This window comes from Fulmarus glacialis, unplaced genomic scaffold (genome assembly GCF_000690835.1).
Source record: "Fulmarus glacialis isolate BGI_N327 unplaced genomic scaffold, ASM69083v1 scaffold43541, whole genome shotgun sequence".
Taxonomy (NCBI): Eukaryota; Metazoa; Chordata; class Aves; order Procellariiformes; family Procellariidae; genus Fulmarus; species Fulmarus glacialis.
The window spans coordinates 13,136-24,174 of record NW_009191666.1 but is presented as its reverse complement, the minus strand read 5'-3'; the positions used below and the strand labels follow the sequence as shown (position 1 = coordinate 24,174).

The 11,039-nt window shown below is 39.6% G+C and overlaps 1 protein-coding gene across 1 annotated transcript in view; it reads right to left on the bottom strand.

The window, feature by feature from the left end:
* Positions 1-1,714: 1,714 nt before the first annotated feature.
* Positions 1,715-11,039, bottom strand: part of WDR63 (WD repeat domain 63) — a gene marked incomplete at both ends in the record, with an annotated part of 19,648 nt that continues 10,323 nt past the window's right edge. The window contains 10 exons of the mRNA XM_009586780.1: positions 1,715-1,847; positions 3,416-3,523; positions 4,105-4,242; positions 5,664-5,755; positions 6,181-6,391; positions 7,076-7,206; positions 7,654-7,696; positions 8,426-8,556; positions 9,522-9,609; positions 10,372-10,519. Coding sequence (XP_009585075.1) covers positions 1,715-1,847; positions 3,416-3,523; positions 4,105-4,242; positions 5,664-5,755; positions 6,181-6,391; positions 7,076-7,206; positions 7,654-7,696; positions 8,426-8,556; positions 9,522-9,609; positions 10,372-10,519 — 1,223 coding nt within the window. The remainder of the gene's footprint in view (positions 1,848-3,415; positions 3,524-4,104; positions 4,243-5,663; positions 5,756-6,180; positions 6,392-7,075; positions 7,207-7,653; positions 7,697-8,425; positions 8,557-9,521; positions 9,610-10,371; positions 10,520-11,039) is intronic.

Sequence of the window (11,039 nt, the reverse complement as noted above, 5' to 3'; positions counted from 1 at the left end):
GACCTTGGGCTGGCTTAAGCCGCTGGGGACCTACATCCTCAGAAACTTCAGATCTTTAGATCCATCTTTCCCAAACGCGTAACGTATGTGTATGTTCAGTAATGCACCAGGCAAGAAATGTAGCTGCAGCTGTTCAGACGTTCTAAAAATAGAGGGAAACATCCCCAACAGAAGTAGATATCCAGGGTTTTTACAGAATAAATCTATAAATCTGATAAGCCAGAGACACATCTGGTATTTCTGCTGCCGGATCTTAACCCCTTCACCTTCCTCCCCATCCCAAGGTATAGGGTTTTCTTAATAGTAAAAATGTATTTTGATATAAGAAGTCTTTATCTCAAATTCTGGAGGTAGCAACAGTTGAAAGATGGTTATTTTGGGGTGGGGGGAGGACTGGTGTTATGCTTTAGCGTGACTATGATGCATTTGTTTCAAAATGTCATCCTACACAACGAGTTAACTGTTTTCATTCTGGTTTAGAGCCGTGCAGGAAACCCTATAACTTGTCTTAACAACAAAATTTGCTAGGCAAAACTAACCTGTGGAACAGTCTGCCATGAGATAATGCAAAGCCGACCCTACAGGTATTTGAATGACTAGGATTGCATTAGAGAGGATAAAAGGTCGTGATGGGATGTATAATCTCATGTGTCTGGTGTTATTTAGGACCAGAGATGAGAAGGAAAGTGGCGCTCAGGAAGGCTACTCCCTTTCCATCGGGGGATTCCTGCAGCTCCCCAGACTACTTTGCTCTGGGGAGGGACAGGGGCTGATCAGCAGAGCCCTGATCCGCTGCCTCCTTGTCCTCACTGTTAGGAAAACCCGGCTGAAATCCGGCTGTCTTCTGGAATACTTTCTTTAATCAAAACTCTCAAGAGGGCCTCTGTGGTGGGGAGCAAGGCTCACGCTGAGGCTGCCGCCTCGTCTGGGTTGTAGTGACAGAGCTACGGTGGAGGGGCGATGGTTGGGCTTTCCAGGTAAGCCATGACTATATGGTTGACTTTAATGTATATGTAGTTTGCAGCCCTGTTAATCGAAAATCTGTGGAAGAGGTGGTGTTCTAATGAAGTCCAGGCCTGACAACACAGAGCTGAGCTTTTTAATTAGTTGATTGTGGGATATTTATATATCTGTATGGAGCAGGCTGTTAGTTAAATATTGATTTAGCGGAGGAGCTGTGTTCTCTTCCTGTCTGAGCTCTGACTGCAAATGCCGTGCTGCAGGTGGTAGGGACGTGCTTGTTGAGTTTTCCTTGATTTTAATTTAGAGGTAGTTTAATATGAGGGGCAAGGAATATTACTATAATATTTAAACTTCAAACTAACAAACAAAAGACTTTTTCAAACCAAGTCCTATCTAGTGGCACAAAACCTCTCTTAAATCTGACCAAGGTTCAATCAAAATGGTAAAAGTACATGATGGGGAGATTCTGGCTGTAGAAAATTGAAGGGGCATGTTTTTAACACTGCCTGAAGCCAATTCGTAATGTTTATTTCAGGACATAGGAGGCTCACACTGCTCCTGTTTTGTATTTGGCTACGCTTTACTCTGACGAAGCAGAGCACTGGGGCTGGCTATCGCTTGTCAGCCAAAGATCCTCTCTGCAAATCCCCATGTGTCAGTTGTCTTTTGTGCTTTAGTGTCTACTGTGGCCATATGGACATTTGTTTGACAGGAGCCTGTGACCCTCAAACAGTTTAAAGAGTGAACTCACCCGTATAGAGTTTAATCTGTCCTCCTGTGATAGATTTAGTTTCCGCTTGACAGGCTCTGCTCAGTTCCATGGTGTCTGACCTGGCTATTGAAACCGAGCAACCAGCAGAACACCGCTTACGAAAGAGTCGTCTCTGTGGATGGAGGATGAACATTAATATTCATGAGCTCTTACTCATTTACACTGGTAAGTATTTAAATTTCTGTATAGTGCTGTTTGCGCTCTCTGTAATACTGTCTTTTGACAGAAATGCACACACTCAACAGCCACAGTGTGCTTGGTAAAAGCTCTTTGTTCTAAATAAATCTGATTTCTTCGAGGGAACAATATATTTTAATGGCTTTGGTTTTCTGTTTGTAAGCATTTGCCAGGCTCAAGTAACAATCATTTTCCAATCTCATTATGGCAAGTAAAAGTGGTTCAGCCTGCAAAGTTTGAAGGGTTTATGAATAGTGTGGTCAGATCTATGCTTTTCGTTCAGCAGCCCCCGAAAGTTTAGTAATTTATATGGTCCTCCCGTAGCGTATCAACATATGGATTCAGTAGAGGTGCAAGGGGGTAAGTAATAAATAAAAGACTTTATAGCACGGTGAATATTTGCTGTGGCTGCATTTAAGGTTGCTGTTGTTGAGGAAGCATTGGTGTTGACTATTCCCTGCATAAGCAGTAGCGTTATATGATGCCTTTTGAGCGTTGTGGCAATCTTCTTGGTATAGGTCCTCCTGTAGCTGTGATGGCCACCTCTCTTCCCTGCTGTGATCCAGGTGACTGCACGTGCTATTTGGGGAAACAATTGCTTGTGGAAGTTGTAGTGGGTAGAGTAAAGCTAGCTAATGATGAAATCATCTTTAGTGTAAAAAATACCTTTGTTCCTATGCTTCATGAGCTGCAATGGCTCAATGATTTGTAAGAGTAATTCAGAGCCTGGTTTTGATCTTTAAATCCCTTAGGTGAGAGTGGAGCCTTTGCATGAGGAATTGTTCCTTCCATCTCCTGTGTTACTGTGATTGTTGCAGTCATCTGAGGTACCCGTGTGCCTGCATGCCTCCCCTTCTCCCTTCAGTGGCAGCTCGGGGACATGGGGCTGCACAAGTCTCAGGTGAGTGTTCTTTGTTCTGGAGTGCTTTCTGCACCGTATCTCCAGACCAGGAAATGTCCTGGGCATCTCAAAAAAACCTACTGCTTGTCCCTAAGTTTTCAAGAGGAGTGATTACTTTGGGGATGAGGGAGGAGATGCTTGCTGGAGCCGAGTAGCAGAATTTGGATGGCCTATGTGAATGTAACTACTGGAGTAGAAAGGCTTCCTCTCTGGTGGGAGTAGGTGGATGTAGATTGGAGGGGTGAACACTGACACGTTGGTTTGACCGGCTGAGTTGTGTTTAAGATTTTTACAGCTTATAGCGTCCTGACGGACACAGAACTTTGAAAACTATTATTTAAACAGATAGAATATTCATTATAACTGTATTAATGAAAGATAGTGGGGGAAGTGTGCCAAAACCAGTTGTTCTCTAACCACATTGTGAGTAAACAAATGGATAAAGTTAATGAAACAAGAATCTCTAACTGCGAGATGCTTTATTTCTGAAGCTAAACATGTTCTGCTGAAATAAAGAGGTCCTGAAATAAAAAGCTTGCTGGTTCTAAAGGTGGTAATAGGCTCCAAGCATCTGATGAGGAAAGTATTTCTTCTCCCTTTACTAGTCCTAAATCCGTTAGTATCTGCTTCTCCAGGTCCAGAAACACGGTATAGTCTGCATTTTCTTGCTCCTCCATCTCTTCTTTTGTTTTCTGCAGAGTAGTCATACTCTGAAGGAAAAACACATACCAGGCAATAATGCACTGTTAAGCTTTGAAACCTGTATGCGACCCCATTGCTTTCCAGTGGACAGTATCAGCGCTATCACAAATTAATGAAAATAGGCATCACCTAGGGCTACATTAACTGAATTGTAATTTCCTTGGTTGATTAGTTGGTATTATTAAACCATTTACCAAAGAATGGAGAGGCAAAATCCTTATGTGAATAAAGAATGGAAGGCTGGAATCTCTCCTCGCTCGAAGGAGCAATGTTTATAGGGAAGTTGCCAAAATGTAGCTTTTTGAAAGAGCAACTGATGTAAAAAGAAAAGCAAATTCATAGTTGTTAAATGTTCATAGGCTCTAATGCTCTTGCAGAAGTGTCACTCGACTAAGAGCTGAACTCACATGAACTAGGACCATCTATTCCACTCCTAAGAACTCTAAGTATGAAATAAGGAGCTGCTAAGCTATTCTGATTATGTCTATCCTGATTTTTGAAAATACTGTGGGAAATCCTGCCTAGCAAACACATGCATTTTAAAAAGACCCGAAGAAACAAAGGAAGTTTTCTTAATTCCAAGTATTACATACTGTTTTCTCCCTCTGTGCCTCCAGCTCCATTTCAATTCTGTTTTGGCTTGAAACTCTTGATACTCTTGAAACTCTTGTTCACAGTACTTCAGATATTTGACTTCTCTTTCAAAATAATCAAGTACATTGGCATGCTATTAACACAATGACAAACAAGGGTCATTACATGCCCAAAGACACAGAATTATTGCTGATGATCTGAAGAGTATTATTAGTTTATCTATATTGGGAATATAGATATCTCTATCCAAATAATTTGCAGCAGAACAATATAAAGATGTGGATTGAAACCAATTGATTTTGGATACAAATATGCATGGCGTTAACTAATTTTTATTACACTGACTCTGAGTAGATCATCCTTCAGGAACCCACACTGAAATAACTAAACCAGTTTTAGGTTAGTGATTCCACTACATCAGTCCAAATCCTCACTGACCCAACTTCAGGCACAAAGAAACCATAAAATACCATACTTCAGTATTACACTACGCATTTATCTGAGATTCTGTGTTTTAGTTTTCATTAGTCTCTTCAACAACCTAGTATTTTTCAGTGAATATAGTGAATTCGGTTAGAATAAACGTAATCTAAATATTAGTGACTGCTCCTGGGTTGATAATTCTGTGCTCTAAATAGTGTAGTTCCAAAACACACGTAATTTGGGCAGAAGCAATGTGTTTCCTCATGTTACAGCACTTAGGTCGTAGCTTGCTTTGGAGAAGTTACTTTTACTAAAATGAGGCTGCTGACCTGGCGTTATATTGCTACATACTGTAGTTCTGCACACAGCAAACCTTTATGGGATGTTAATATATTATTTAAGTGCATACATTAACTTAAAACTGGGATAGGACGGGAAGAAGATTTTGTGATGTAAAAATAACAGACTAGGTAGCAGGCAAGACTGCTAGAGTGGATGAGATGAAAACACTAGCTTGATCTTTGGCTGGGAGGTGGGGAAAAGAACAACTGAAAATGATGTGGAAATAACGAGAAATTAAAACTGTTTCCATTGTTCCCGTGGCCCTTTGGTACAGACAGTTCTTATTCCAAAAGAGAATGAATGAGTGGTAATGTTAGTAACAGTTTGCAAAATGTGCTTTAACTAAGCTAGAACCAGATACTAAGATGTGTAAATCGAAGTACCAAATTTACAGAAAAAAAAATGATGCAAATGCGGACAGGAAGGTGTAAAGAAAGAGAAACTCAATATATTTACATTACTATGCACTACATAGCATTGCTTTAATGCATGAAAGCAGGTGTCATTTTATGCAGGTGGCAAAAAAAGCTGAACTCTTCACTGTGTTTTCATGTAGCCAGGTTGGAGCAGTGGAATTCTGCCAGCTGTCACCCAGGTTTCCTTTAGGTGCCTCTTCTCTGAGCTCTGTGCAAAGCCAGCTTTGCTACAGGTGATCTCTGGAGAATATGGCCATACTGATCTCAAATTAATTGCCGTCCATTTGAAGGCAAGTTTTTCGAGGCATGCCTGATTCTGGGTTGGAGTTTTCAGGATAAAGTGTCACAGAGATTAATAAAAATTCTTACCAACCTCATTCCTCGAAGGGTGACTTAGTGTCTGACAGATTTCCAAAACATGCAGTACTCCAAGATCATCAGAAACAGCTAAAAAATGCTGCTTTGCTGAAAGATATTTGACAAAAAACATATAAACAATCTAAATTCCAACAGTTACACGTGCCTCCACCCAAACACGAGCTACAGAGGGTTCATTTTTGTTGTGGTCTTTTTTGGTTTATTGTTCACTGCAGCAAAAAGGCAGCCTTCTTGCTCTCTTATTTTCTTAACAAATGAAATTCCCTTTAAAGCTTATACTTTTTCAAACTTCTTTTTTTTTTTAAATTAAATGTTAGCAGTTGCTTTATGCCATGGTAGTACACTTAGAACTGATGTATGCATTTTTGTATGTACAGTGCAGTGTTAAATTAGTGGAAGTATGTACTTACCTATTATATAAGATCGTCTGTAACAAGATTAGTGTGCCTTGGAGTCATGGGCCATTTTGCAAACTGGGTGGCACAGTAAAAGTGCAATCACCATCAACATACCTGAGGCAATGATGGCTGAGGGGCTGATGAAAGTGATCATTGATTCGGAGATGTTCTGGAAATGGGATGTCTCATGAGTTTTCTTCAGTAAGTCCCAAATATCTATATTTCCATCGTCTCTGCCAATGAAGAAAACTCCCGGTCTTGTTAAGGACCATTGTCCTGCAGTGTATCTTCCTGCAGAGCAGCTTGACTGAAGGATCGGTCCATTCTTAATTTTTTTTGAAAACAAATAAAAGATAGACCCAACAATCAAACAGTACTATCCATTCACTACTTCAAATTTCCTATCATTTAAGAACATTCACAATTTAAATGATCCTATTACAAAAATTGTCTCAATGGCAAAATTGGTATCACCTTCTGCAGATAAAGAGGAGAATTGTGGGGAAGTAAAAAACCTGATATCTCACTTCCAGTCTATTAAGGTAATCTGTCTATCTGCTGTTAAAATCTGTGGTCTTGAGATTTTGCCAGGTGCAGCTAACCTGGATTCCTACATGAGAGGAACTGTAAAAAACCCCACGTTTCTTTGTCTTCAGATGATAAGACTGCATCCTAAATATGAGTTCTTCAGACCTGTTTAGCACACATTGCCTTTGTTCTTTGGTTCCCCCAGCAGCAGAAATAATTTGTTGAGAAGCTACAGTTTTTACAAGGTTGGAATTGAAGAAGGTCACTTCGTTTTTTCTGTAAAAGGCAAGTTTACAAAGCTATTTCTAAAGTAGTTTTCTAATCTGAAGAAAAAGGAAAAGCTCTTCTTATACCCAATTTATTTCTAAACTATGAAGCTTTGTGACTTACAAACATTTCTGAAAATGCAGATTCTGAGGCTATTATAGTTCTGTCTTGTATATCCATCAATTATGTTACAGCTGTGTTAAAGTAACTTAACTGTAAGCCCTTCTTTCCAAATGGCAAAATTCCGGCCTCCAATGCTTAGAATGATGTCTTTAAAAAATGGAGATCTCTGGAGAGTGTTGATGGTTTCGGTGTGGATGGCGTATTTCTGAGTGTGCTTCTGACCTAATGGAATGAAAAAGGCAGTTGCTTGTAACTAGTGCTTTAGTGATTGTCTTCACAATGGGAGTTACGCGGGCGGAAACAGGAGTGCAGCACAGGCTTCAAAGATACTACCCTCGTTTTTTTGCTCACAAGGTATAAGAATTGGAATTGCCGCAAATCTAGTTACTGTGAAGTATGTCTTCCATGATTTGTGCCAATAGGTAAATAGTGATGCACCTGTGATGCTGGAGAGGGCTTTTGCTATTCTGTCATGATAGCTAAACTGCATACACTTTTGAGGCTGTACTGCTGAATCCTGGTGTCATCAGTGAGATAGATTATTATAGCAGATGAGCAAGAACCTTAAAAAGACAGAGTGTAGGTGCAAATATTTTAAAATTGGCAATATATTAAGGTTTAAACAGGTATTGAGAAACTTGTACTTACTAACTGGTTTTGCCAAGTCACTATCAATTTCCATTTTCCAGTTGGAATAAACAATTTCTCCATCCTGTGATGCCAGAAAAATCAAGTAAATGCATTTAATATTAAATATGTTCTGAGTAAATTAAAATGAAAGTTTGCAGCCAATGACTGAAAAAATACTAAAATTTCGGATCACCATTTTTCAGTTATGTCTTGCCAAAACCAGCTTTACTTACCACAATGTATGTAGGCAGTCCTTCCTGCAGAATTAGGTGCTCGATTTTTACAGTTCATGCTTTGCTCCAGTATTTGGGGTAAAGGTGACCGGAAGCAAAAAGATAGCTAGAACCCAAATTTTCATTTCCACATGAACTCAAAACTGGGAAAGATTTTGGAATTTTAGATACGTAGGGTAGGTAGAGGGCTATGAATAGCTGGGACTTCCTAAAATAGAAATAAGTTGTGGGGGAAATTGTAGTATAAACATTTTCACCTGACATTTGGGGAACCACTAAAAAAATATTAATCTTATGGTTCTGGAATAAAGAAATACTGTTTGATGGCAGGTAGTTAAGTTCAACGTATTTTGGAAATGTCTTCTAATTCTGCCCTTCGAGTAAGGGTTCATAGTCTACCAAATATTGGGGGTTTATCGTTATTTTAAGCATGTAGCGTGTCCAGAAAGATCTTTTTAGTTAACACCTGAAGAAAACATGCAAGTCCATACATTTTTGAAAACTCTATTATTTAATTGTTCAGTCTTATGGATATCTTGGATTAACATTTTCATTAGTAATCTATTATTTTCACTTACTTCAGTTCCCACAGAAAAGTCAGCGGAGATATTCTCTAGCACTTTCAGATTTTTGCTTGAAGGAGTACTCATCTCAGTATATGGGCTCTCTTTGGCAGGTACTTCTAGTGTGTTCAGAGAGTGCACCTTCTCTGGGAAACAGTATGGATACATCTATTTATTATACACTGGAATTTATCAGACCAAGCAAATCCTTTGTCTTATAAAGGTAGTTCATGGATAAGGGGAATTTCAAGAGGAGAGATGAAGACAGACTGCTAAGTAAAGAAGCAGTTTTCCAGGTTAACTGTTTCCTGATGGTATCTCCCCGTTGCTGCAGCTGCTCTGAAGTCAGTGCTTCCCATACCCAGACAACTACTTAGGGTAGCACCATTCTGTTCTTCATCAGTGTCTCCTGGGAACTGCCCGTACGCATCCCCCTTAGCTGCTGCAACCAGGAGCTAACGTTTCTGCTCCAGGGAATGGCACAACCTGCCTCCTGCAGCCTGTGGTGTGACAGTGTGCACTGGAGCAGCTATGCCACAGCAGCTCAACTGCCAGAAAGGCATGGTTTGCAGTCACTCTCTCAGGGAGTCCAACTCTTGGGCTACCTGTGTGTCAGCTTGCCAGCTTTACAGAGGGATTGGTAGTGTGTCCCTACCACAAAGTACCATAATAAGAACTGATCTACTACAGAACGTGAAGTACTAACTTGACGTTCTGTAGTGAAGAGTGACACCTCTATCCAAAGCACTACAGAAATACCTACAATATATACCGTTACTCTAGGATCATTTTTCTAAAAATAGTATTCTATAAGGGCTGAAAAGGACATACTGTTTCAGGGATAAAGAGACTGGGTGGGGGACTTGCATGGGCTGTTAAGTGAAGCCTGGCAGAGTGGATACAGAACTGATCTTTTTGTATTCAATACATGTACATATCTTTGTAGCCAATACATGTATGTTGCACTTTGCATATCAGTATATTTAAGAAACCTTTTTCCCCAGATGCATTTAGCTATACAACATTTTGTGGCTCAGCTTTCATTATGTATATACTGAAATATAAGCTTATTAAAAGCATTTTCCCCAATAAGGTGTAATAAAAATATTACCTGAGGTTTTGTAATGATAATGCAGTTCCCTTAAACTAATTCTGATGGGACCGTACTCTCTGTTGGTATCACTTTCACATAGGTTTATCTGTTCAGAAAAAATGCATTTGCTAACTCATTTTGTCAGATCTTTGAGGTACAAGAATAAATGACTATCTGCTGTAATGGAACAGGTCTTTTCAGTTTGCAGTGTGTTTGTAATACTCCACGAACAGTATTTGCTGCCTCACGTGCAAGCACAGAGAAAATGCAAACCTGTGGTTTCTCTTGTGTTACCCTTTCTCTGTAAGGATTTTGCCATGTTTCTAGCAAAAAAACAGCTCCAGTGGTCATGCTTGTTCAACAGCTGTGCCAGCGGCAGCTATTCTGAGCAGCACAGATCAGCAGGTCCAAAATGATTACTTTTTTTACCTAACAGATTATTTTCAGCCTCACTTTTTTCACAAACTGCTATGACCATTTTCATCAGACTGACTGTTAGGTTGCCAGTAATTATGGTTCTGTTGGCCATGACATTGTTTCACAGTTTGGGACCCACTGAGATAGACAGCACAGCGGTTGAAAAGGCTGACAGGAACTTACACTATTAATACAACTACTTTTGCACCTCCTGCAGTTTTTAAGAGGCAGTCATGCTGTTTCTTGTGAGTTAGCTTTTCAAAATGCATTTTATTGAAGTTTCAGAGGAACGTTGAAGTCTTTCATTTCATAATCAGAAGGAAATTCACAAGGAATTCACAATTTGCTGGGAAAATTAAAGAGTTGGGAAGCAAAAGAATACATTCCTGTGAAGTTCTGGCCATATTTACAGTTTGGCTTGATCGTTCTGTTCTATATTTGTGTACAGTACCTTTGTGAGAGGTTTCCAGCAGAGATCTAGATGCTTAAAAGTATCTGGAACATCAGGGGGCATATAAAAAACTTCTTTCTCTTTTACTTTCTCAGATGAAGGTTGTTCAGGAAGTTTGGTGGCTGGAATATCCCAAAATAATACTGAGCTGCAAAATGATTGTATAATGTTATTCCCTGTTCTAGTTTCAAAGTCAGATGCAGTTTTCCACACATTTTAAAGTTGCTTTTTTTAGTCTTTCTTCTTCAAACTTTACATAGCAATAGAGACTCTGAAAAGCAGACAAATGCTAGATACTTAATTGCTTCTTTTGTAAATGATAGCTTATATTCCTTTATTCACCATTCCGTCAGTTAACTATATCAAAGCAGCTAGATAGCATTCATACCGTTTGCTTATGGAAAGTTAATGGGTGAAGTTACTGGCACTACCTGGGTGAAATTCCTGGAGGCTGAGAGAACTGGACAGAACTCTGTAGCGGATAATCTAGTAATCCAAATCGAACCTCATTCCCAGTTCTTGTGTGTACCAATTTATTTGCTGACATTCAAGGCAAATAGTCCCACTCACTTGAATCTGTCATCTCGTTGGAGTTTTCAGCCCTCTGATTGTTCCTGTTGCTCTACTGTGGACATTCATTCACAGATTTGATATAGACAATGATAATT